This window comes from Scophthalmus maximus, chromosome 17 (genome assembly GCF_022379125.1).
Source record: "Scophthalmus maximus strain ysfricsl-2021 chromosome 17, ASM2237912v1, whole genome shotgun sequence".
NCBI lineage: Eukaryota > Metazoa > Chordata > Actinopteri > Pleuronectiformes > Scophthalmidae > Scophthalmus > Scophthalmus maximus.
Genome location: NC_061531.1, coordinates 17,125,597 through 17,152,205, shown reverse-complemented (window position 1 = coordinate 17,152,205; position 26,609 = coordinate 17,125,597). Strand labels below are relative to the sequence as shown.

Here is a 26,609-nt window from a genome sequence, read left to right as displayed (position 1 = left end):
ATAAGAGATGAATACAATTTAATGGTGATGGGCTTCAACGTGATCATAAGAGAATCACGTTGAATTAAAAAGAAGATTAAGACGGGAGCATTTTAAATCACATTTATAATGGGACTTAATATGAGTGAAATGATTCATTGACAGAAGACAAAACATAATATTAGGATACGTTCGGGAAAATTGTGGGATAAAGCTCAAGTTAATTTCCTGGTACAAGTGGAACCTTTACGATAGGTTTGTCATGGATGTCATGTGACCGAGAGCACTTTGCTTGATAGGGGGGGTGTCACGGAAAGTGGGCGGGGCACTCGTCAATCAGGAAGTGGGCTACCCGTGGGAATCCCAGGACAACAGCATGGTCAGTGGCAAGATCAATCTTAAGGATATATAAAATGTGTCATACGTTAGACAATGTTATGTGATTGGCTTGTTTGTTTTGTTTAGTTTGTTAGCAGTTTCACTGAGAGAGTCATGGATTGATTTGCAGGGGAAGTTTATCAAAGTTAGGCCTCAGCCTTGGTAACAAGGTGATTGCATTTTGGGATGGATCCAGGATTTCTTTGTGTTTTTTTTAAAGGATTCCTCACCTTTGCTTGAAAGGGTGAAACTTGACATTTGGATTCATGTCTTATTATTAGGTTTAGCAATGTGTTTAAAAAGGAACATTGCAAGGGACAGCAAGTTTTGGATGAAACAGCAGAAAGGTGCTCAGCCTTGGTGGAGCTCCGCCCCCTCTGAGTGCTATAGATTATGTTTGTGGTCTATTCAAGCTACAACATATAGATTTAAGAGGTCTCGTGTGTTGATCTAATGTTACTTAGATGTAAGGATGAATTGCACCTTTAAAAATTGCACCCCGAATAAATTGACAAAGAAATAAAATAAGTCAAAAAAGAAAAACAGAATTTCCAGAAGATTTTAACACAATTCCTCCAAACAAATCTGCACATTACGAGCCTCTATCACATTGTGACTATAGTTAAACCTGCTGCAGAGACGTGGGTTCCTTTAATAAAAGCGGAATTATACACGTGGCCTAAAAAAAAGACTATTGGGAATTCAACAGAAGCCTAGACCTTTTGTTCACAGCAGCCATTTTGACACAATTAAAGTTCTGCACCTAAAACGGAACTAAAAATCTTCATTTCTGTGATTTCATGTCAAAATGGCCGCTGTGGAAAAAGGAAAACTTGACCACACTGTAGATGTATCCTTACCTCCGTTCACTTGATGGAGCTGTAAGAATCACACAGTTTTATTCGGGGTGTCCCTGTGATGCAGCCCTTTGAACAGTAGAGGGCGGTGTATCTCTGTCTCACAAGGCTACACACCGCTCAGCCTTTCACATTTCTTTAACTATAGATAAAGTGAAATGATTATACCTTTAATCGTATCCTCCACGTTTTCAACAGCGGTTGATGTCCATGACGTTTGGAGTCGGAAACTAACAGGAGGAGGGTCCGAGCCGTCCCTAATCTGACGTCTGTTCTGGAGTTTGAGGCGTTCATCGTATTAATTCATTTATTTTTTGGGGAGGAGGAGGAGGAGGAGCAGGGGGCCGCACACGTTTGGCCCCTTGATGTTGCTGCTGCCTCTCTCTCTCTCTCTCTCTCTCTCTCTAGATGAAATATTCAGAGGGGAGCTGTCGGTGCACAGTGTGCCTCCATTAAGCGCCGTGCGTTGCAGTGAAGGCTGAACTGCATGTGGGAGAAGCTCATCCCGCATCGGGGCCACATCAGGGCGGAGATGGTGAACTCGCCGCAGCTTCTTCCCTTCCACCGTTTGACTGTGTTCCTCGGAGAGGAGCCGGTCGATCGTGTGCTGGTGGGGACACTTTTGTTTTAGAGAGACACACGATTGAACTCGTACATCACAGGAGGACCCATCCTCTGTATCTCTTCTTGCCCATTACAGTTGTTGTCAGTGTGGATCTGCTCAATATAGATTATGTTTCAGATAAATGTACTGTTTTTAAAAACAAACTCCAGAACCTGTCTTATATCAACAAGTCTCCACACTTCTGAATTCACTCATTGAAAGGAGCAATATTTAAGTAGTCATTTTAGAATTATCTTACCTCTAATAGGCAGCAAGTCATTTTTTTATCTGTTTGCTGAGACATTTCAAACATTATTGTCCATGGATAGTTTTTGAACGCTTCAGTTTAAGATGCAAAATGTCCCACACTCTCACGCCCCAAGTGAAAAGCAGACCAAAGCGAGCGAAGCCCCTTCCTTCAATCGCCACAGATTATTATTAATAGCTGATGTTACTAACTTGATGAATTCCACATCAACATGGCAGGGACATGCAAAACAGATTGTGGAGATTATAACCATTTGGGGGGTTTTTCAGTCCTCGGTCTCAGGGTTGTACCTGTAGCCACTTACACCTTCATCTCCATGCAGACTTGTAATTTTAACGTCCCGCCAGCCTATAGCTCCTCCGCCATCCGTACACCCCCTGCACCGGGATAATGGACGAGCTGAGAACCCCTTTGTGACTTTTCTTCGGCCTCAGCAGCAGCAGTCAGTCAGTCAGTCAGTCGGGCTGTCGCATCCTCTCCCTTCGCTGCATGGCAACGGGAGGAGGAGGCTGCTCGGGATGAGGGAGGGTACCACGCTCCCACGTGTCCTCCTCCTCCCTGCAAACCCAAAGCGTTTTTCTTTGCTTTTCCCTTCGTTAGCGCATGTGGGCTGCGCACACGCACGCACACACACGCGCACGATACGAGCTCATCCGTACGCACCTTGCGGAGCGATGCGTCCGCGGCGGTGCGCACTCGCCCGTTCCTCCCTGTTTCCCTAATCAACCCCGTCGGCCTGCGTCGATCATCCCCGCCATGAACACCAGGCGATGGTTTTTAATTTTTCATTATTTCTGATATGGAAATCCACATCCTCCGTGGCGCTGTTACGCGGAGCTGAGAGAGAGAGAGAGAGAGAGGGATGAGAGGACGCGCATCATCAGACGTTTAGCAGATTCACTTTGCATCCTCGCCGTCGTTTTTTCCTGTCGTCGGTCTGTTCTCCACTTGCCCTTCCATCGGCCGGGATCGTGTGGATGGTTGTAATCCGGGGGAATATGTGAAGATCATGCGGGCGCTGTGGTGCTTCATGGTCTTGGCTGCAGTGGGCGAGAGGCTCGCGGTCTCAGGTAAGAGGATGGAGAGGGCGCGGGAACACCCTTCCTCATTTCCTTTACGCATCCACAGCTTCTCTCTTTCTCTCTCTCTCTCTCTCTCTCTCTCTCTCTCTCTCTCTCTCTCTCTCTCTCTCTCTTTCTCTCTCCTTGCACCAGCACTTTTTTTATATTTATGTTGTGCTGAGATTTCATTGTATCGGGGATGTCGGTGCCAAACAGCCCACTGGTGTGAAAGAGCACTCCGCATCATCTGCTGCATCGACACATTTCCGCCGCTGCTCCATATGTATCCAAAAATCCTTGACCACGGCGTTTGATTGCATCCACATCTAAAGGCACTGATGTAACTTGTCTGTCACCAAGACGATGCGTTTTGCAGCCTGGCTGATGATTTCTGAGATTTCAAGATGTAAAAGCCCCTTTTGTACATATGACTGCATGGGCGTCTTCTCTATTGAGCCTATAGGCTAATATGGCAAATGAGTACATACATTCTTTTTCAAAAAACCCCAAACACCTTACTATATCCTCCCAGATTTTCTTAAAATGCATCAGTGAAATACAAAACATTCTCTTTTCGTCAGTGAGATAAACTAGGTCACTAAGCCCTCATCTTAAATGAGATCTTACAGATGTTAAAGCTTTGCACAGTGCGACTTTTTCCGCCACTTGCAGGTAAAGTGTATAGGCTCAGGTGTGTCCCTATACCCTCTGCAGACTCCCACAAGCCAGTTCAGTTCAGTGTCCTTGTTCCACGGCACGCAGGTGCGGACAGGCGCCCGGCGCAGGATGGAGGCATGTGGGACTGGTTCGCCCCGCCGGGAGGGCCAGGCGGCGGGGACACCGCGGCCGCCGACGAGGTCACCCGTCCGAGGCGGCTGGTGCAGCAGATCGAGTCGGAGGAGGAAACGGCCCACCGCCACCTGGATACCAGGGTGAAGAACAGCACCGCGGACACGTTGGTAAGTTACTTTCACATTCTGTGGCCCTGGGGGCCGGGGACACCCAGGGGTCCATGATAAGGTTTGTGGAATCTCAAAGACAATTGAGAAATAGATTTGTCAAAGGAATTCGATGGGGGCGGAAAGAAGTATTCGAGTTGGACAGTGTGTACGACAAGAACAGCTTTTTAAATCATATGATTAATGTCCAGATAAATAAAAGCAACACCCCTGTTCCTTGGTAAAGATGATTCACCGCTGGTGGAGCTGTAGCATGAGTGTGTGGACATTTGGTGGGTGTGACCGTACCGAGAGAGACCGTCACCCAGCTGAAGGGAACCTCATTTTCTTCCCAGTGTCAGTGGGGGGAAAAACAGCGCAGCGCTCGGCTCTCCGCTGCTCACGCAGGCTCCTGCCACACTGGGATGAAGACGATGCAGGGTGGGGTCTTGCAGCACGACTCTTCACAGCACGACTCTTTAGGTCATTCTGACCTAGTTAGTCCCCTTGAAAAAGGACGGATGAAACCAAGACAGACAAGTTCAGTGTGTTAGATTCTGTGGCAAGCATTGGTACAGTCAATGCGTAAATGCACATCTCCACACGACAGAAGCTCGGCCGCCCCTGAAGTATTCAGCCGTCACGTATGCGACCGCCCCGCTGCCGAGCCGAGACCCTCTGACTCCTTCATTATTCAGCGGTGTGCGTTGAAGTATGTCCCCATTAATTATGAAGCGGGCTTGTTTGAGAAGTGCTGCATGGTCCAAGAGGCTCGAGCGCCCCTCATCCTCATCCTCCTCATCCTGCTGATATACTGTAGTTCATATAACTGTTATGATGGAATACATTAGCCCCCTCATGCACATGCACACACACACACACACACTGTAGACTCACATGTGAAGAGTTATAGTCAAGATGAATGTCGTTGTCCCTGGAAGAGAGGAGAAGCTGTCACGACCGATGCTGTACGACAGTATAAGGTACAACCGCACGGTCCCAGAAGTCCCTCTCCCAGACCTGCGCTGTTTTGCTCCTTGAAATATTTAACATGCATATAATGTGATGAGGGGCAAGATAAATTTAGGAGCAGCAGAGGATGAGCTGAACTTTTTTCTTTTTCTGTCACGTCATAAATAGATGAAAAATAGATGAGGCCACATTTCCGCCTAACTAATGTGTCTGTTTTCCTCATGCTTGGGTTCTCTATAAGTGGATAGTTTTTACCAGGATCTGTCGTCCGCCTGAGGTGAACACACATTCATTTTTGTAGTTGGTAGATATTGTCCGATGTAGATGATGAGATTGTAAACGGGATAAATCGATGAAGATAAGGGAACGACCAATTCTCGCTCAAATCTAATAATTCATTGCAAAAACAGCGAAATCAGCCCCAGTTTCTGGTATGTGCAAATGTATGTTGAATATGTGGTGTATTTGTGTCTACCGGTCGAGTTATACTACATTATGTCGATTTATAAAAGGAAGCATTTGTGAACGTTAAAGCACGAGATGTGTGTCGGGGTGAAACGAGGACATGACACCGGAGTCGTGAAAGAAGCACATGGAGCGGGAGGTCGGAGTGACCTGGCAACACGATGGGATCTGGCAACACCATGTGACCTGGCAACACGATGGGATCTGGCAACACCATGTGACCTGGCAACACGACGGGATCTCTGCAAAGATCTCGCAGCTGCTCCAACTGTTGCTTACTTTAAAGGATACGGAGCCAAAGAACGAGAAAAACAAAGCCAGTGATGTGTCAAACAGTGATGAGCTGTACGAGTGTCCATCCTGTTTACATTTCAAACCGGCGATGAGTCGGTTCCGCGCCACTATGGAGCTAATCCCGTCGGAGGCGAGACTATTGTAGCTTTTGGACACGAAGCTTAGATTGTGATCTTCGGCAGAAGTGGAGAACGGCTTAAATCCCACTTTAAATTGTATTATGTATTATGATCAATATTCAGGACCTTACCGCGGTTAGTTAGTCATCAAATGAATTCATGCAAGCTGGAAGCTCTCCCGTCTGAAGTTGTTCGTCTACGATAAACATTTTTGAATCGAGCTTTTTTCAGTCGTGATCTTTACGCAAAATGTCCGGAAGAAATTGGGTCCGGACATTTTCCGCTGTTTGCCTTTCACATATGACGACGGCGGCAGGAGATTGTCCGAGTCAGATTCCGAGTCAGGCAGGACGCGATGATAATTCCCGGGGGGGGGGGGCTGGCAGGAAAAAGTTCTGTAAATATGTCCGGAACAACATCTGCACGGCCCCTTCAAGTGACTTCAAGTAGCAGCTTTGGACAGTCATTTCATTTCCAGTTTAATCTCCATCATGGGATAATGAAGATCTGTGCCAAGCAACAGTATAATGTGTTACAGCTGCAGCGATTGTCTTGAAGAATAGTTTCCAACTCCGCCTCTGCTGAGGTGAGATGAGTAAAGGCAGCGGCCGAGGCCTCCTCCCAGACGGTAGTAAGAAATCTGTTTGTCCTTGCCCAATGGAGGGAATGATTCGTCGGGCGGTGATGCGTTTTATTGTAGAAGCCCAGTGATTCACTGCAGCCTGGTTTTCTCCAGACGGAGATCGAAGCCCCGCTGGCGGAGTCGGGGAGACACTGTTTGGTCTGCAGTAAATCTCTCTCTCCGTCTCCCTCTCTCTCCTGGCCCGGCTGTCTCTGCTCACCTCCCCAGCCCTGGCAGCCGTCCATCAGGGACATTTGGCACAGAATATGTATACGATACCAGTAAAGTTTCCTCCTCCTCCTCCTCCTTCTGTGAACCATCCATCTCCATCTCAGAAACTCCAGCTCGGCTCTCAAACAGCCGTAGCTCACGCCGGCCCGAGCGCTGGCATCAATCATGTTACCTCGGCCGCTGAGATGCTTTTATTGTGCACACTATTGATTCCGCTGAATTATTCATGAGTCCCCTTTTATTTTTTTCTTCTTCACAATCACTCAACACGCAACACACTTCACCACAATTGTTTTGTCACACATTCATTTATCAACTGTCAAAATGCCTGTGCTGATGTTCTTTTCCTTCCTTTCTTTGTGATTGCAGCCCGTCCACTTGGCCCAAAGCTGTTTCCAAGTGGAGGCCTTCGGACACACCTTCACCCTGGACCTGGAGCTAAACCAGTTCGTGTTTTCCACACTCTGTGTGTGTGTGTGTGTGTGTGTGTGTGTGTGTGTGTGTGTGTGTGTGTGTGTGTGTGTGTGTGTGTGTGTGTGTGTGTGTGTGTGTGTGTGTGTGTGTGTGTGTGTGTGTGTGTGTGTGTGTGTGTGTGTGTGTGTGTGTGTGTGTGTGTGTACACTTGTCTCAGTGGGTGCTCTTCATTTATTTCAGCTGTTCTCATTTGCATCTCCCCGCACTTCAGCAAATGCACTTAGCGCCTCCTATTATGTTACGTGCCGAGACCGGGGAATACCAAACACACACACACACACACACACACACACACAGACGCTGATTTTATTAACGCCACATGTTAATTTGTTTGCTAATTCTTCGTGAAATCGTGGAGAGCGAGTGGTGGGGAAACGGAAGCATCCCTTCGATGACATGGCGGTAGAAATAAAGCTGTCGGAGATGCTCATGGCATCTCTCTCCTCCGTTCGCAGTCAACTCCTGTCCTCCGAATATGTGGAGCGGCACTTTAACCAGGACGGCAGACCCTCAGAGTCTTTGGTAAGACTTTTTATGTACTTTTTATTTTGCCGTGGGATGAGCACAGTTGCAGTGGAAGCATTTGGTTCATTCATTCCATTTCCGGTGGATCTTAATTTAAAGTTCTGTTTTGTCAGATGAAATGCTCTCAGCTGTTCCCATGTCTCATGTATATGTGAAGGCATTTAACCTGGATCCCATTTTAGAAACGAAACGCGTGCTTTTTGTCGTATTCTTTTATGTGACCGTGTGATGTGATGCTGAAGTTTGTTACGGTTTGATCTCTCGCTCCCGATTTGATCTATTTATGGCTCTGTGCCACAAAAGTAGGCTGCCTTGTAACCATTAGGAATTATGTGTGTTAGCCTCCGCCTGTACGTGCGTGGGTTTGCCTTTCAGCGGCAGCAGGCATGTAAGAGTGCGTGCGTGTGCCTCTCATCCGTGGCCTTTCTCCCACAGCCGAGAAATAAATGCAGTGAAAGGCCTGTGGTGAAAAAACAAACCCACAAGCTCCGAGAGATGATGGGGGGGGGGGGGGGGAACGGATGAAAGCCTTGACATCTAACGTGACGTGAGCTTGAAAGGACAGACCAGAGGAATGTCACTGCATTCTGCTCGCCAGGAGGGATGGATAATGTTGTTGTGCGAATGTGCCACTCACTGACCCCCCCCCCCTCCATCTCCCAACACCCACCCACCTGACCAGCCACCGCTGCGTGTCCCCGCTCGCAGTCGCTCCAAACTCTCCCTCGGTCCTCCTGACCAATCGCAAGCCTGTTTCCATAGCAACCAGTTAGCTCCGCAGTGTCATTAAGTTCCTGGCAGCGAAAGAGAATGAAAGAAGACCGAGAGGGAAGAAAGAGCGAGAACCGGTGAGGGAGGAGGAGGAGGAGGAAAATGACAGTTAGTACAAAGGCGAGATGAGGTTCGGAATCAGGGAGGATGAGTGTGTGTCGTCACAGACAAAGGTTGTGCCCAGAGTGGTTGTGGGCAGCGATGAGGGACGGGGCTGCGGTTAGAGACCCTGCCGTCAGGCCAGATTGCCGCTCCGCTTGACGGAGGCCTCACGCGAAGCCTCTGATGTCGCTGCCGGACGGGGGCCGGTGTGACGCGTTCAGGGCGGCGCGTCGCCAGTCCGACCTCGGCACTTCTATTTCCATTCGAGGCCCCCGGTGTTGTCTGTGAGGCGGAGACACGCGCCTGTGAACCCAACTTGATCCAGGTGATTCTCCCCCTTTCCGTCTGGGTCACCTTCACTGCGGTGACCTTAGGAAGAAGTGCGTCCCACTTCTTGGAGGGAGGGCTCTCCCGTGGTAGCCAAGGTTGTTAAAAGGACAAAAAAAGGGGACTTTCAGCCTGTGCCTTTCAGTTGCAGCTCGCCTCCGGCCCAGTTTGAACCCCCGCCCCACGTTAAACCCTCAGATCTCCCTGTGACCCGAGTGATGATTTATTAAAGAGCTCCGTGTGCTGCGTCCACCTCCACCTCAACGGAGTCGAGCACGAGTAGGTCATAATCTGATCCATGAACGCCGTAGAGAGGGAGAGGGGGGTTTTTTTTTCCGTCCGAGCTGACCTATCAAGACAATCCGTCGAGGTATAAAAAGTGTATCACCCGCTGGTCGTTCGATGAACCGCGGGTGTGTTGTGTTTCGCAGGGAGCGGAGCACTGCTACTACCAGGGAACGTTAAGAGGTTTCCCAGAGTCCTGGGCTGCTGTGTCCACCTGCCACGGCCTGTGGTGAGCCTCGACCTTTATTTATATCACGACAAACACAAGTTCCCTGTACATGCAGAAGTTCCTCAAACTTCTCTAGGCCTGTTTTTCCATTGTTGAATCTCTGTCCCGTTCTGTTCTCGTTGGTTCTCAGCGGCGTGTTCTCCGACGGCTTCTTCTCTTACGGGATCGAGCCCCTTCACAATGGGACCAATCAGGTAAATAGTACCTCGGATTAAAAGCTGTGGTCGATTGACTTCTTGTTGATGATGGAGAATTTGATTCAGTCTAGGTGCAGGGTTTGGTTTTATTCCTTTCGGGCCTAATGTGTCGAACATCACCCGGATTCTGTTTTCTGTAACAGGAGGATGACGCTCACTTAATCCGCAGGATGCCTGATATCAGAGTTTCCCCCGACTGCGCAGGTACATCATCGCCTGCTAACTACTGACACGTACCATCTGAATCATTTTCCTTTTCTTGCCTTCATTACATTTAAAAAAAAATAACCACCTTGACTTCAGTTAGATTAATTAGACCTCACATTCTGTGTACTGCAATTTATTTGTTTTATATACTTATATACTATTTGATTTGTGGAAATAAAAAAAACTTATGCTCATATGTGATCAGCAGTTATGTGTGTTATGTGTGTTAAAGGTCACATTCTCAATAGTCCCAGGGGGGAAAGAGACACATAAAGGAAAATGAAAATAACATTCTTGTCTTTTGTTATTTACCCCATAGACCTACAAACTCAGTATGAGCAAATAAATCACAGACAAGTAATTGGAAAATAATAATAAAAAAGTGACAATGCCTTTGAACCACAAATATACGAGGAATTCGATACAAATAAATCTCAGCAAACAAAATAAAATGAAAAAGATAATACTGGTCCACCACCAGAAAAAATGTCACAAATAGGCAAATTCCCTTTCTGTGTGATATAGATTTTCATATGTCATAAACATTTTCACCAATACTGCAATTTCAAAGGAATAAAAGTTACTTCCTGATAAACCTTCTTTTTCTAATTTATTTTCTTCGATAAATAAAAAAGAGAGCTATTTGTTCACATTAGTTGGACGAGACAGTTCTGACAAAACAATTTTTAGTTTGTCTTTGCAGCTTCTTTTTTTTTTTGTATCGGAAACTCAAACATTTTGTCCCGTAACTTGCCCGTGAAGAAAGAGGTGATGCCGCGCTGACCGCCTGCCGCTCTGCTTCTCTGTGTTCAGGCTGCACCGAGGACAGTGCGTGGGATCGCGGAGGAGGTGACGGCGATGACGACAGATCAGACCAAACGAGGGGGCGGCAGGTGTCGGCCGGGGGCCTGCGGCGATCCAAGAGATCGGTCCGCAAGCCCTCCGTCCAGAGCGAGACCAAATATGTGGAGTTGATGGTGATCAACGACAACGAAATGGTGAGTGGAACGCACAGTTCGTTGGTTCCTATTGCTCAATAATCAGCTGACTGTACCCACCGACTGTACAAGAGGACGATAAAACAGCTTGTCAACCATGCAGACTTTATAGAGCACGAGAAGTGTTGGGATCAATAACTCGTTTCCATCACGGATAGACATTTTATTGAAGGTACGAGACGTATCATTTATCAAACGTACATAGATTTGCACTGAGTTGCCTCCAGGGTTGAGACACTGTGGGCTGCTGATGTGGAAATGAAATCAACGACATCTTCTTCGAGACTTCTGGCTTTTATTGATGAGGGTCCTTACGAGTATAGAAGTACGTGTGTGTGTGTGTGTGTGTGTGTGTGTGTGTGTGTGTGTGTGTGTGTGTGTGTGTGTGTGTGTGTGTGTGTGTGTGTGTGTGTGTGTGTGTGTGTGTGTGTGTGTGTGTGTGTGTGTGTGTGTGTGTGTGTGTGTGTGTGTGTGTGTGTGTGTGTGTCCACAGTTTGTACAGCTGCGCAGCTCAAGCAGCCAAACCAAGAACTTTGCCAAAGCAGTGGTCAACATGGCAGATGCGGTGAGAACCTTGTTTGTCGGATTATAATCCTCCTATAATTCTGAACTCCACACACAAACACCGCCACCTGTCAGAAAGTACAGTATGTGTGTGTGTGTGTGTGTCATGCCAGCAAAGCGGCACACTGACGGGCATCTCTGCTTCCCCCAGATCTACAAGGAACAGCTGAACACGCGGATCGTGCTGGTTGCCATGGAGACCTGGACCTCTAAGAATATGATGCCGGTCGTCGAAGACCCACTGATGATGCTGCAGAACTTCATGAAGTACAGGAAGGACAACATCAAGGAGCAGAGCGACGCTGTCCAGCTTTTCTCGTAAGATAAACTCAAATTTAACTACAGAGTCAAAAGTTGTTTGGATGCTGGTTTTGATTTATATATTGTTACGTTGTCTTTTTCCTGCGCACCTCAGAGGGCGAACATTTCACAGTAGCCGCAGTGGGGCGGCCTACACGGGAGGCGTGTGCTCTCCGACGAGGGGCGGGGGCATCAACGAGGTGAGGGCAAGCTGAAAAGACCACAGTTGAAAATGGAAGATTAGTTCTTTACGGTTCTAGCTTGACATAGTTAAAAACTATTAAAGCAGATTCAGATTTCACATTCTGCATTTTTAAAATTGAACCCATCAGTAGTCAAAATAAATAAATAAATAAGTTGAATGATTCAAACCAAAGTTAAATATATGAGCGTGTGTAGTTAAAACACCTCAACTGTCATTTTAAAGTAGATACCAGAGTTGAAATCAAAATTTAAAAAAGACAATTTTAATCTATGTTTTGAGGGGAATAATCCTAGGTTTGAATTCTAATTTTTTTCAAATATTTGTTTAATATTTAGTTGGAATAGTGTTGATACTGTTTTATCAGAATCTGAATCTGAATTTGATCCAGAATCGTGTTTGTTGCCAAGTGATTTGCTTTGGTGTTTTGGTGCATTAAAAAAAGAAAAGGATTGAGCAACATCTCACAATCTCCCATGTCTCATGGTAATGTCTTTATTTTCTGTTCCAGTACGGGAATGTTGGCGCGATGGCCGTCACTTTGTGCCAGAGCCTCGGCCAGAACATCGGGATGAGGTGGAACAACGCTCGTAGCGCTGCAGGTAGAGAGGCACCCGGCGGGGCTTTGTTACGGTGCAGCTCAGAGGTTTAGGGAGAGACTGACAAAAAGAACAGATGAATAAATGTAGAGATCCAGATCCGTGTGGGGAACGATCGAGGCAGAGCACAATAGCAAAGGAGGGGACCGATGGCCGAGTGTGGGGCGGGGGGTGTCGGCTGAGGGTGTTGGACCCCCCCCCCCATTCACCTGCTGTCTTCTGTAATTAGATATCTCCATTAGGCGATTAGTCACCTGCGTGCACTGACGAGGGGCCGGTGGTTCGAGCGTCGCTGCCACCGAAACATATGGGCTGTGTGATTAATGTTTAAGAGCCATCGGGTCCATCATTCAATGCCAGGACGGGAGCTCGGTGCGCTCACACACACACACACACACACACACACACACACACACACACACACACACCCCTCTGTCACCGGGGGAAGGTATCAGGTCAACGGAAAGGCTTTCTCCTCTTTGTGGAATCTGCTTCCTGCAGACTCGCTGCAGCACAGGGAGCGTTGTCCTCACGTCAGCCCTCTGCTTCCCCCTTCACAGGAGACTGCAGGTGTCCCGATCCCTGGCTGGGCTGCATCATGGAGGACACGGGGTAAAGGATCCACCTCACCACGTGACGTGATAAACACAAAACACAAAACACAAACCACAGACCACGGCACGCCTGTAAAAAGAGCGGTTCCTCTCGTCGCCGCGATTTGTTCCGTTCATTTCACCCAAGTAGACGATTAAACACCTGTTACACGCGGCGACGCTTTGACCTTTTACTCGGCCCTCGATGTGCCGAGCCGCTGATGATCACAGCCTGTGTTCGATGCGTTAAGCAAATTTGTAGAAACAACAGACACCGGCGTGCCGACTTACATGTAATACTTAGAGAATGTTGTTTTTTTTTTAAATTCACCATTTCTATGTGATGGATTTGGATTTGGCTCTCCAGATGGAACGATAAAGATTTCAATTATTCATTTGACTAATATCTTACTACAGATGGTAACATTTCTGTCTGTGGCTGCACAGACAGCCACAGTGGATCTGGCAACCCTCCGCTGGCCGAAAGCATAATACTGTTTTAAATGTTTCTTTGTCGTGTCCTGGTCTCAATAATTGTGTGTGTGTGTGTGTGTGTGTGTGTGTGTGTGTGTGTGTGTGTGTGTGTGTGTGTGTGTGTGTGTGTGTGTGTGTGTGTGTGTGTGTGTGTGTGTGTGTGTGTGTGTGTGTGTGTGTGTGTGTGTGTGTGTGTGTGTGTGTGTGTGTGTGTGTGTGTGTGTGTGTGTGTGTGTGTGTGTGTGTGTACAGATACTATCTGCCCAGGAAGTTTTCTCGCTGCAGTGTAGATGAGTACACCCAGTTCCTGCTCCAGGGGGGCGGGAGCTGTCTCTTCAACAAGCCCAACAAGGTGAGGGCCGCGTGGGGATGTAGGGTCCGGTGTCAGGAGCCTCCTTCCTCTGAGACCCTGAATGAATTATCCTAAGTTCTGATGGACGTATTGGAGTTCTGTCGTCTTTATTTAGTTTGTACCTTATCTCTAAGGGAACAAGCTTGATGTATTGATCTTCTGACGGAGCGGACACTTGGATCGTGCTTTGGATAAATCTGATCCAGTTTCTGCAAAGTGTCGTCGAGTTCCATGAACTTCCCCCTTACAATTTTTGAGACTACCTGGGACTTTTTAAAATCTCAGTCTTTCTCATTATTTCCATGTTTGCATGAAACGATGTCCGCTGTGGTCTCAGACTATTGGACCTCGCAGTGCGTGCTCGCCTACATGTGTGTCCCCCTCCGTCTCCCTCAGCTGCTGGATCCTCCGGAGTGTGGAAATGGCTTTGTGGAGCCAGGGGAGGAGTGTGACTGCGGATCCCAGGTGGTGAGTAATCCGGTCGGACCTGCCGCCCTCTTGTCCCCGCGTGAACACCGTTCATTGTTTTCTTTCATCGCGTCTGCGGCTGCAGGAGTGTGCGCGTAACGGAGGAGCCTGCTGTAAAAAGTGCACACTTACCCACGATGCCATGTGCAGTAATGGACTCTGCTGCAGCGGCTGCAAGGTGAGTCGGCACACATACAGACACACACACACACACACACACACACACACACACACACACACACACACACACACACACACACACACACACACACACACCAAAAAAAATGACCTAGATGAGATTCAGATCCCTTAGGGGAGGAAAGACTATTACATTGTAAAGTCTGAAAAGGCAAAACTAAAAAGGAAATGACTGCAAATAATATTTGATGAAACGCGTTTGTCTTCATCCTCTCGACACAGTCCCCCAAAACTATATAAGGCCGCTCTCAGTCATGCTCTGAAGTCCAGATGTTTGCCTGAGCGTCTCCGGCGGGACTGCACGTGAGACCGCAAATGTTTCCCTGGACATTTTTTAGGAACTCTTCATTCTCAGACTTTTTCCCGACAGCCTGTACGAAGCATTGACGTGCGTTAGAAGTCACCTGCGCGATTAACCGTTAACCGTTACTGGATTTTCATTTTCTTTATTTAATGTGGTTATGCCGTGCCTCAGTATGAGCAGCGGGGCGCGGTGTGTCGGGACGCTGTGAACGACTGCGACATCCCAGAGATGTGCACCGGGGACTCCAGCCAGGTAGAGTTGACTGAATGTTACTCGATCAGAAAAGACGAAGATTTAAAAAAGAAAATGAGTAGGCAGTGGCTTATGTGCTTTTCTTCTTCTTCTCAGTGTCCTCATAACGTGCACAAGCTGGACGGCTACATGTGCGATAGCAGTCAGGTGAGGGGCTGGGCCTTATTTCCCGTCTGCATCGCTCTCTGACTTCCACTTGACTGTTGTCGTCTCGTGTCCTCAGGGCCGATGCTACGGCGGACGATGCCGGACTCGTGATGGGCAGTGTAAGGGACTCTGGGGCTACAGTAAGTACGGTATAGAGCTTTTTGCCATCCATCTCGCCGGCGAAATGCTGCCTCATCGCCTCATTGTGTTCCCTGCTCCGTTTTGCCGCCGTAAGATTCAGCGGACAGGTTTTGTTACGAGAAGCTGAACGCCGAGGGGACGGAGAAGGGAAACTGTGGCCCGGGTCCCGAGGGCCAGCGCTGGCTGCAGTGCAACAAGCCGTGAGTTCCGCATCCCTGATTCCTTTTGCACCGGTGACCTAGGAAGAATGGCAATGTGCTCGTTCTCTTTTCAAGACGTTTGAGTCTGGAGTCGGATAAGACCTTTTTTGAATTTGGCCACTTTTACCAAATCCAATTAAAAAAAACAACAAAAAAAAACCTAACACTTGCTTCATTCCAGTGAAAAGGCCCCCGCTCACCTGCGTAGTCAAAGCACCAGCCACTGCCAGTTCTCAAAAAAATGATTATAAACACACAAAGGAGCTGCGTGTCCATGATGTGCTAGTATTTTTGAAGCCCTTTGCTATAACTAGACGACCAAAAATGGCGGAAATATTGTGTCTCTCAGGGACGTCTTATGCGGCTTCTTGTTTTGTGCCAACGTGACCACGAAGCCCAAGTTCGGAGACCTGCAGGGCGAGGTGACCAGCTTCACCCTCCACCACCAGAACAAGTACCTGGACTGCAGGTGAGCGCTGCCGCGACCGCCTGCAGTGACGAGAGAAAAGTCAAAACTGGGATCACGTAAAGTGCGTATAGCTCTTGCGGCTCCCCCGCTGCCGGCCTGACGTATATCTGGATGCTCCCCTCAGAGGCGGCCACGCTCTGCTGGAGGACGGCTCGGATCTGGGCTACGTGGAGGACGGCACTCCCTGCGGCCCCAACATGATGTGTCTGGTGCGCCGCTGCCTCCCGGTGGCGGCGTTCAACCTCAGCACCTGTGCGGGGTCCAACTTTGGGCGCATCTGCTCCGACCACGGGGTAAAAAACATTTTTTGTTTAAAAATGGAGAAATAAAAATATGTGAACCTGCGTCTTCCCAGTGTGCAGGGACGGTCGAAAAATTACACCCAGATAAAAGTTTCCAAATCATTTGAGTACGTGCCGTCTAACATGCATAACCTGCTCCACTTTTCAATATAGCCATTGTTTTTATTTCAAAAGATTGTGTTTCCACGGAATTTGAAATGGCTATTTTTCCCTTTAGCTTTGCACAGATCCAAGCTGCTACAGTTCCTCATCACGCCATGATGGATATAAAACTGTAAAATCAGGTGTTGAAATAATGTCTTCATGCCACCTCGTCGTCTGAAAACTCTTTGTTCAAATTCTTTCTCATGTCTTTTGACTTTTAACTCCATACTAACTGGCTACACAAGCAAGTTTGAACCTTTAACTCTTTGCACTTCTCTCTCTCTCTCTCTCTCTCTCTCTCCTTCTTCTTCTTCTCTCTCGCAGACCTGCAGCAACGAGGTGAAGTGCATCTGCGACAGGGACTACACGGGGAAGGACTGCAGCGTCTTCGACCCCATCCCCGAGCCGACGCTCCCGACGGGCCCGGAGAAGAAAGGTCCCCACAGCAGCTCAGAAAACTTGACCCGTGTCTCTCTCTCTCTCTCTCTCTCTCTCTCTGTCTGCCACTCATACCCCCCCCCCCCCTTCCTCATAGTCTCTACCCATCATCATTGTAGCTTCTTCACATCCTGAATCTTGAATATCTTAGTGGAGACTTAGTTCACCGGATCATTGTGCGAAAGTTAACGTCAACCTGGTGTTTTTTCTTCTTCCTGGCTGCGTCTCGGTTTCATTGTTGGGAGAGCGTGGGTGTGTGTTGGGACACGTTTATCTATTTGAGCATTTGTGCGTGTGTGTGTGTGTGTGTGTGTTGTGCGTGGCACTGTATGTCTTGCAGGCGCTGCCATCTTCAAGCGTCTCCCTCACTGTTCTTGCGGCTCTGCCATTGACGCAGAGAAAATGAGCAGCTGCTCTCATAGGGCCAAAAAAAAAAAAAAGCCCAGGCCGCCCTGAGCAGGAGAGGAGGGAATGAGAACAAAGTAATAAAACACTGTCTTTTTTCTTGTTTCCGTTTCCTTATGTTTTTCGTTTTTTTTTGTAACTGTTGTCTCCCTGACCTCCCTCGCTCACCCGCCTGGTCTCCCACCTCCACCCCACGTGCTGGTGCTCTTTCCCCTCATTGGCTCTTTTTCTGTCTGCAGGTATCCTCACATCTGCCTCTCTCTCTCTCTCTCTCTCTCTCTCTCTCTCTCTCTCTCTCTCTCTCTCTCTCTCTCTCTCTCTCTCTCTCTCTCTCTCTCTCTCTCTCTCTCCCTAGTTGATGTCGTTGATGTACCGTGTTGATGCTGTCCTCTGACGTGTGTTTTTCTTTAGTGGTGTTGTTTTGTTTCCTCCTCCTCCTCCTCCGCACCCTCCCCCCCCCCTTCCCTCTGCTCAGGTCCCAGTGGCACCAATATCATAATAGGCTCCATCGCAGGTGCTATTCTCCTGGCAGCTATAGTCCTAGGGGGGACAGGATGGGGATTTAAGTAAGAGCTCTAGCATGCCTTTGTGTACCTGTCTGCTTCTAACTACAGGACCCCCCCCCCCCACACACACACACACACACACGGCCCCCTCCCACTCTCACGCCTCTGAAGTAGATCGCCAGTCATCGCCCCGGCCAAGGGCGGGGGGGGGGGGGGGTCGAGTCTGAGACGCGCTAATGCTTGAACTGCTTTTGGCATCAAACTCCATTATCGCACTTTGATCAAATCTGTAATCAACCCCTCCCTCTCCCCCTCCCCCTCACTAGCTCGGCCTCTAGTAGTGACGTCAGGGCGGGACCGAGTTCATCATCATCATCATCTTCTTCTTCTGCCAGGAACCATTGCAGCGCTTCACTCGACACCGCTAGAACTGATGTGACGTACTCTGCTGCTGCTCCGCACGGTTACAGCGGAATAACTCAAAAAAAACCTTTTACCTATGGTGCTATTATAGCCTGCATTGTCCCGCGTCCCCCACACGCCCGTCGCTGCAGTGCGTCTCCTGCACTGATCCCCTCCTGTGCACGCTGGCTTCTGTTCACTCCTTATACTCCGACCCTTAAAAAGGACCGGCCCCCTGTACCGCACTCTCTCTTGAATTCATGATTTAGCTGAAGAGGATTTTAATGAATTATAAAAAAAAGGGGTCGTCAGTCCTTTCCGGGTCAGAGGTAAGTGTCCGAGCATGTGTGCATGAGCTGTATACGCGGGAAGTTGGCTCTTCCCTAGTCGGACCCCTGGTTCAGACGGGACTGAGGGGGCCACTGTCGACCTGCTGCATGTGACGTCGACGCTGTAACCTGGCAACACATGACCTGTAGATGAACAACGTGTTGAATGTTTCTGTTGTAAATATCTGACAATATTCTGCTACAATAACCAGGAAGATTGGTATTAAATCCTTTTTATGCTTTGACTTATTGTATCTGTAGAATGAGTTGTCTTAACTGTCCATTAAACTCTAATGCAGAATGATCTAGCATCTCCTAAAATGGTTAGAATGAACTGTAAACTTGTTTTTCTATGTATTGACACTTTGTCTTTTCTCTCCGCCTGTGCTCGTTGGGATGCAGGAACATTCGAAGAGGAAGGTATACCTTTTGTCCGACTGTTGCGATGTGATGTGATGTCCGGTCCACGGAGTAGATCATTGCCATCCCACTGCTTCCCCATTCATCTCCACCATCTGATCATCACTTGGTTAATTCCCCCACAAGGCACCGCAGCTCGTCCTGAATCAAATCGTCCTCGTCCTCGTCCCCCAATCCCAGAAAATTCACTTCATCATTTCAAAGCAGAATTTTCATATTCTAGTATTTTCATCTTCCGTCCCCTGAGCTGCAGACGTGTGTATGTTTCCCCCCCTCCTCTTAACTATCCCCTTCCTGTCTTTCACTTCTTTCAGATCTGGCGGCGGATAAGACGTCTGTCTCTGTTTCTCGTCTCTCTTGACCCGTCTTCCTCCTCGTGTCCATTTCCACATCGGAGAAGAGGGGAACAGAAAGAACGAAAAGAAAAATGAAAAGTCTTCCACTCCTCTCCCGAACAAAAATCTCCCCGACCCTCTTCCGATTCATCATTTCCTCCACGCTCCGTTCCGTCTGTCCCCCCCTCCCCCTCCCGCCGTGTGGCTGCAGCCAGCAGGCCACTGGAGGTCGTGCAGGCAGGGGGCGGGGTCTTCCTCCAGGTCCAGTGTCTGTGGACCTCCTCTCCTCCACATCTCGGGACAGTGTGATGAAGGACATATCGACGATGGACCAATTCAATACGAGACTTGTCTTTCCAGCGCCTCCCCTGCACACTCCCTCTCACCACTGGAGGACCATCGGACGGACTGGAATCATGTAGGAGGAGCTGAATCGTTTCCTTTTCTTTCCTGAAGGAGAAGGACCCGAGGCCCAGGTCCTCCTGGACGGGGTTCTGTTGGGCAACGTTGGACATGGTTGAGATGACGTCCCACACTGGATCTTGTTGTTTTGCATGTTTTCCAAAGAGAGACTGAGGAAAGGACGATGGCATTTCCCCGCCCCGCCCCCGCCGGCCCTGCCCCGCCCCCGCCAGCCCTGCCCCGCCCCCGCCAGCCCTGCCCCGCCCCCTCCACAAGTCTTCAGGTACAAAAACGGGAGTGAAGCTATAGGTGTTAATGGTTTTTGGGATCATTTTTCAAACAGAACTGTGAAGCAAGCAGAGACCGTAACTTCGTGTTTCCTACCACACACATTCCACCACAGTGCGTGCGCGCGCTCACACCAACTTTTCTGGCTGAAACCAATTTGTACGCTTCGCAGGTTTGAACGTGCGTGCGTGTGTGGCACGGGCGAATGTGCAGGTCGCGAGGTATTTTTAAAGAGAACGGGAAGAATGTGCGCGTGTTTACCTTCGTGTTTGGGGCAGTCGTGTGTCTGAAACCCTACCGCTCCTCCTGTCGCAGGTGGTCTTCGGCAGGTTTTTACCCCGAGGAGATCATTTCTATCTACGGCAACTAAATAAGTTAATACGGAGTTCAACAGTTTTTAAATGTCGTGTATCCACTGAGCAAATGAGCACTAGCCAACTGTATGCACACCGTTTTGTAAATACGTGCGAGAGTGTTAGTGCACCGTACGAAGGTTTCTTTAAAGCTCTGTTAAGGTCTGAGCATCTGTAAATCTCTCCTGTCCATCATTCATTTCTAAAGGTGGCGTTGGCAGCCACTCTTCTCGTATCATTCCAGCTATCACTAAAAATGAATCTTTTGTACATTTGTCGATAGTCCCCCCCCATCAAGCGGACGCCACGCGCCCTCTCTGTCTCTGTGTGTGTGTGTGTGTGTGTGTGTGTGTGTGTGTGTGTGTGTGTGTGTGTGTGTGTGTGTGTGTGTGTGTGTGTGTGTGTGTGTGTGTGTGTGTGTGTGTGTGTGAGCTTTGCACTACGGCAGATGCACTATTGTTATTACAATACGCACAGAGTTGGCATCAAATACAATCTTGTCTGATCAGTTTGAAGTGGATTTGGGGGGAAAAAGAGAAAATGAGATGCAGCTTATACCCCGTATTTTTAGACACTACCTTTTTTGAGTTGAGACAAAAAAGAAAAAAGAGTTCTGTAGACGGACTGAAATTAAGGGAAAATAGAATACTAAAACATTGAAAAACACCTCCTATTCTCACATGCCTTCGCCTGTTGGTATTCAGTCTGTGTGGCTTTAATAGATTAGGGTTTTATGCTTTTGTTTTCTTCTCCTAATAAAACAATTTAAATGATCATAATAAATTACCTCAATGAATTCAGTGTCAAAATTGTTCCCACAAGTCATCGTCTGATCCTTTCAACGGCGCTGATCCAATTGCACCTCATTGATCTTAACTGCCAAGAAAAACAAAATAATTTATATTAAAATACCATTTTAATTGTGACCAAATGAACGACAACCCAGTTGGTCGTTGATGAATCGGTCCCGCATCAGAAAAAGCTACACGTCAGATTCCTTATTGTATCACGGAGGCACGGCGGCGTTGAGCTTTCATTAAATAGACAACTTTAGAAAAGTCATTGACGAGTATCGGCACACAGGCCAATCACTCATTATTACTTTTTTTTTTTTTTAAAGACATAATATGTCAGTCTCTGCTCCTGATGGATAAATCCGGCCTCAGATTCCGGACGGAGGAGAACAGCTGTTGGTGGGTGTCGACCTGTCTGCGGTGGAGGTCAACGTTCTTTGGTATGTTGCCACGACGGGTGGGGGGCCGAGCGCCGCTCCGCTGCCGCGAACGGGACGAGGTCTCTGGACACTGTCAGTCTGCGACCTCTCCGGTGTCCCACTTCGTCCTGGGCTCCTGCCACCACTCGGACAGGAAGGACTCCTCGTAGTCCCCCATGCCCTCGAACTCGGCGTCGGGGTTCTCCGAGCGCGAGGCGCCCGCCGCTTCCTCTGGACTCACCACGTCCTGGACGTCAGTAAAAGGGAAAGTCTCGTTCAAGCAAACGCGCCATTATCTGAGTTACACTCGCTTTCCTTCTGGTGCCTTTAAATCTGTCACTCGTGCGTCTCCCTGTTATTCAGCCTAAACTCTCTCACCATCTCCTCTCCCCCCCCCCCCCCCCCCCCCCCCCCTCCAGGCCCAGGCAGCCGAGCGGAGCTGGGAGGAGCTGACCTGAGTTAAATAGATGTGGCACAGCCTCAGTGGCCAACACCTCCCAGCCACATACCACACACTGCTGGCGGAAAACACAACCCCCCCCCTCCTCCCTCCTTCCTGCTTTCTCTTCCTCACCCTCTCTTTCTCTCTTTCATCCTCAGACTCTTTTTTCTTCTTCTTGCGCTCTGCTTCCCACAACCTCCACAGCCGATTGCATTTGCAGATTTTCTTCTCCTTCAAAATAAAAGTGAACAATATATCCCTCTATAGGATATATGATAGGTTTTTTTTGAAAGAACAAAAATGTTCAATTTCGTACTCCGGAAATGAAGTCGTGTATCGGTGTGGTAGTGGGGTCGTGTTTGGACTTTATCTGCGGAGGTTTTTTGAGATGTTTGTCTCCGTCTGTCTGTCGCAAAAAAACAAAAGCACAATGGAGGCCGAGGGAGTTTTGTTGGTGCAGTTTTTTTCTTTTTTATCAAAAGATAGATAAACTAAGCAAGAGCGAGATACAACTTGGACTAAGTTAAAAACAAAAAAAACTAAATATACCTTTGTAATTTAGGTGAACTGGTCATTTAATCTGTCTAGAATTTGTGATTTTTTTCAACCATTATAGCTTTTAAAATAAAGACTGTATAACCTTTTATAACTGTTGGAGAAAAAAAGGCCAAACAACTTTTGTTTTTTTGCAACATCTGACGTATCTTCTCTCGTTTGAGAAAAATCACACACACACACACACACACACACACACACACACACACACACACACACTCACACACTCACACACTCCTCCAGCTGCAGACCTTTTTTTTTTACTTCCTTTTAATTGCCAAAAAAAAACCTGTTTTGACCCCCCCCAAAAAAGAGGATAAATAAAATGTGATTTCAGTTTTAACGCTTCCCGTGCATTTGCATCTCACCTCGTCGTCTGTTTGTAGGTAGTTCAGTGCAAACTGCAGCATCTCCTTCTGTTTGGTCGTCTGGTTAAAATACGTCTGGGCCTCCTGAAAAAGACAAATGTCACGTCAGCTCGCGTCGGAGCGGTTTTACGACGCTGCAACAGTTTTGGCCTGTTAGCTATTTGGTTTACTGCCTCTTTGTCTCCGCTGCGCCAGGAAGGTCGGACGTACTTCACAGCGGCAACACGTTCTTATTTGAAACTGGGGCGACGTCAGTCGAGACAACAGAGTTTATGAGCCGTTCAAAGGCTGGTGCACTCGCAGCCGCTGCCAACTCTCCGAACAAAAAAACGCGTGTATATGAGTTTCTTAATTACCACCCTGGGGTTGTGTTTATGTTCGCAACCAAGACCGCTTCCTTCTATAGCCGCCCTGCTTCGGTTTAGCGAAGCCCGTGTGAGCCTCCTGCGGCCTCCAGGCGGCCACTCAAGACCCGAGACGCGCAGATGCACGTGGATGACGAGTAGGGGAGAGTGTTCGCTCACCGGCCGCGGGTGAAAGTCGCCGTCCTCGAGGCCCCACTGCTCCCGGTAGAAACGGTAGTACGCGATGTTCTGCTGCATCACCTGGTCGCCGGGGTCGAACAGCACGTAGCTGGCCGCGCACGGAGCGGCGTTCTTCGCGTCGTTCACTGCGGAGGAGCACAAAAATGAGCGCGGGGGGTTGCGTAGAAAAAATGCAAAGCGCGAGTCGGCGGCGGCGTCGTCGTCGTCGCCGTCTCGGGCCCTTACGTTTGTAGTAGGAGAACTGGAGGTAGTGATACATCGTGGCCACGAACTTCTCCACGAAGAAGCCGCCCACGTTCGGCGTCAGGTGCTGCTGACATTTGACCTTACACTTCAGCACGTCGGTGTAGAGGTCTGCGGGGGAAGTCAAGAGATGGATGAATACAAGCGTCGCCGTCTTCTCATCTGAAGCGCGGCGATGGGGCCCCGCGACTCACCTGCCAGTGTGGGGTAGAAGTCTTTGACCTCCAGGATCTCGTACGAGCCCTCGCAGCCGGCCAAGCAGAGGCCGTACACCTCCAGGTACTGCGCGATGGCCTGCTCCATGTTGCGCGCGCTGCCGCTGAAGTCGCCGCTGTTGTAGAGCGTCACGCTCTTCAGGAACACACTCTGGACATCACAGAGAGATGCATTCATAAAAAACAAACATGTAGAATGTTGAAAACTGAAAACCAGTGTGTCAACTGGCGAATAAGAGCGGCGGCGGCGGCGAGCTATACGAACTTCGTACGGCTGCTCCTCGTGGTCGATGAGATATTCCTCCACGTCCACCAGCGTCTTGTAGTAGTCCATGTTCTTGGTCAGGTAGGGGTCGGCCGGGTTCTTCTTCAGGAAGGTGTGGGCTGCGGCCACGGCCTTCTCCATGTTATTGAGCTGCGCGAGAGTAGATTGGTGTTTGAAAAAAAATAAAAAAATAAATGGATGTCACAGTTTGACCGGACAGGATCTCTGAAAAATATGAAACACGGTGTCTCTGGGTAACTTGACCTCTGACCCCTTAACTCCCAACAATTACTCACAGATGTCAGAGTGTCAAACGTGTTAAAACATATGAGCGGTGACTAAATTAAACATGGTCAAAGGGATTAAATGGATATAGGCATGTAAAAAAAGTGTCGATCGGATCAACATCTCGATGCTGATAACTGTGGATCTTCACGATCCTGATACGAATACCGTCGCGTAAACCATGTCTGTCAAGTCTTAATTTACCAGACAACGTACACACTTGGTGTTTTGAAGTGTCAGCGGGCCGGTCACGATAATCACATCATCGACTTATCGTACGACACATGAATATGAAATCAATCTTTCTTTTTCATTGACCCCAATAACAGCCATTGTGTCTACATGCGTGTTTGTTGACATGGCAACTGTCCAACAAAAAGTCTGGCTTCTTCTTCTGTCCTCTCATCTGTTCTATCAAAACAGTCCGAGTTAAAGGGGTTTCTGAAGTGGGCTGGTCCATCAATCACATCAATATGTGGATCTTGTCACATTATTATAACCTGGAGATCAAACCTCACATCGAATAAGGACCAAATATGACTTTCAGATTAAGTAAATGAGTGTATTTTCCTCGTGCGTCCTCGTCGCCGCGCGTCTTGACGGTCAGAGGAGGAGAAGGATAAAGGTGGATTGTTGTTTCAGGGGGAAAACTGGGGAGGAGACGTGGCACATGCTCAACCGGCAGGAGGTTCAGCAACAAACTCCACATGTCGCCCGCCAGAAGTTTCCTCTCGCCAGACCCAGACGAGACCTCCATAAAAACAGCTGCGGACGCTTTTTGTGGAGACGTTACGCACCGTCATTGTAACGTTGCATCCACATAAACACCCGGTTCGCGTACTTCTTGTCACGCGTAAAGGAGTTGAGTCTCACTTCCATGTGCAATAACTTTATACTTGTACATTTGTATAACACCCACTTTATGGAATTTGTCTGGGGCCTGTTACATTTCTCCTGCGTCCCGGTCTTTGGCGCACGTCGCGCCTCCGGCCTCACCTGGAAGTACGCGTACTGAATGTACCGGTACGGTATCCGCTGCTCGAACGTCTCCAGCAGATCCCTCTTTGGGTACGAGAGGTTGAACACCGGGAACCCCGCCTTGCACTTCTTGAGGCACGCGGCTCTCCGGAGGATGTGGCGCACGACGCGCAGGCTGCTGTCGGCCAACAGGGTGTCGTCGCCGTCGCCGGCGCCGTCCCGACGCGCCGCGGCGCTGCAGTTGCGGCCGCAGAACGACTCGCTGTCCCGCAGCAGCCGGTGGAGCCGCAGGCCGAGCTCCAGGTACTTGACGCTCTCGCCCCACTTCTGCGCCGCGTACTGCTCCAGCGCGTAGTTGTACGCGGAGTCCAGCGGCATGATGTCCTTCAGGGGGAAGCCTCTGAAGCTGTACTTCTCGTACTGAGCCTCCACCACCACCACCACCACCACCAGGAGGGCCAGAGGGCACAGGCTTCTCGGGAGCATCGTGACCTCCAACCGACTGATCCTGTGTTGGACTGGGTCAGGAGGAGGCTTCTCCTCTCTGTCTTCACCAGGGGCTGCTCATGTCTGCCTGCACGTAGGCTGGGAAACGGCAGTGTCGAGTTGGATGCAGACATCAGGAAGCTGTGGGTAGGACTTTCAAAATAAAAGAGAAACTTGTGCGTAGCCTACACATTCAATTTGTAATATGCCTTTTTATGGAACACCGCGTCATGTGAGCTTTTCTTTTCCTCACATTATTATTATATTCCAATCATGAAAAGAGAGATTTGATGTGATAATTTGCACATTTCAGGGTCAAAAGATTATCTTGCTTTCCTTGTTTATAATATGTATACAGTTTATATTTATTTGTCTGCAGATAGGACAAACACAACTACAGGCTCTGGCAACCCCGCAGTAATTTTTCACGTATAAAAACTTAAGAATAATATGATCATATGTGGAAGTTAACGGTTATCTGCAGCCCTACAGATGAAGAAAGAAAACTCTGGACATTTACACTG

The 26,609-nt window shown here is 48.6% G+C and overlaps 2 protein-coding genes across 6 annotated transcripts; one reads left to right on the top strand and one right to left on the bottom strand.

The window, feature by feature from the left end:
- The first annotated feature begins 291 nt into the window (after positions 1–291).
- On the top strand, positions 292–21,276 carry LOC118288532 (disintegrin and metalloproteinase domain-containing protein 11-like). 5 transcript variants are annotated; one of them, XM_035614749.2, is made up of 26 exons: positions 2,009–3,156; positions 3,910–4,106; positions 7,158–7,234; positions 7,718–7,784; positions 9,419–9,501; positions 9,632–9,695; positions 9,842–9,902; positions 10,719–10,903; positions 11,397–11,468; positions 11,619–11,785; positions 11,883–11,967; positions 12,481–12,571; positions 13,129–13,180; positions 13,888–13,987; positions 14,384–14,455; positions 14,541–14,633; positions 15,129–15,209; positions 15,306–15,356; positions 15,433–15,496; positions 15,592–15,697; positions 16,047–16,166; positions 16,291–16,459; positions 16,937–17,048; positions 17,931–18,021; positions 19,095–19,112; positions 19,427–21,276. In XM_035614749.2, the coding sequence occupies exons 1-26, from the start codon at positions 3,096–3,098 to the stop codon at positions 19,440–19,442; spliced, it is 2,355 nt and encodes a 784-aa protein (XP_035470642.2). In that variant the 5' UTR covers positions 2,009–3,095; the 3' UTR covers positions 19,443–21,276. The 5 variants fall into 5 exon arrangements, with proteins under 5 accessions (XP_035470640.2, XP_035470639.2, XP_035470644.2 ...); XM_035614747.2 differs by lacking the exons at positions 2,009–3,156; positions 17,931–18,021 and adding exons at positions 292–358; positions 1,413–1,824 and having other exon boundaries at positions 19,095–21,276; XM_035614751.2 differs by lacking the exon at positions 17,931–18,021 and having other exon boundaries at positions 2,006–3,156.
- A 111-nt stretch (positions 21,277–21,387) lies between these two features.
- p3h4 (prolyl 3-hydroxylase family member 4 (inactive)) lies at positions 21,388–26,190 on the bottom strand. The gene is made up of 7 exons (XM_035614755.2): positions 25,618–26,190; positions 24,337–24,486; positions 24,051–24,222; positions 23,839–23,967; positions 23,593–23,738; positions 23,069–23,152; positions 21,388–21,950 (listed from the first exon to the last, which is right to left on the bottom strand). The coding sequence occupies exons 1-7, from the start codon at positions 26,083–26,085 to the stop codon at positions 21,798–21,800; spliced, it is 1,302 nt and encodes a 433-aa protein (XP_035470648.2). The 5' UTR covers positions 26,086–26,190; the 3' UTR covers positions 21,388–21,797.
- Positions 26,191–26,609: the final 419 nt, after the last annotated feature.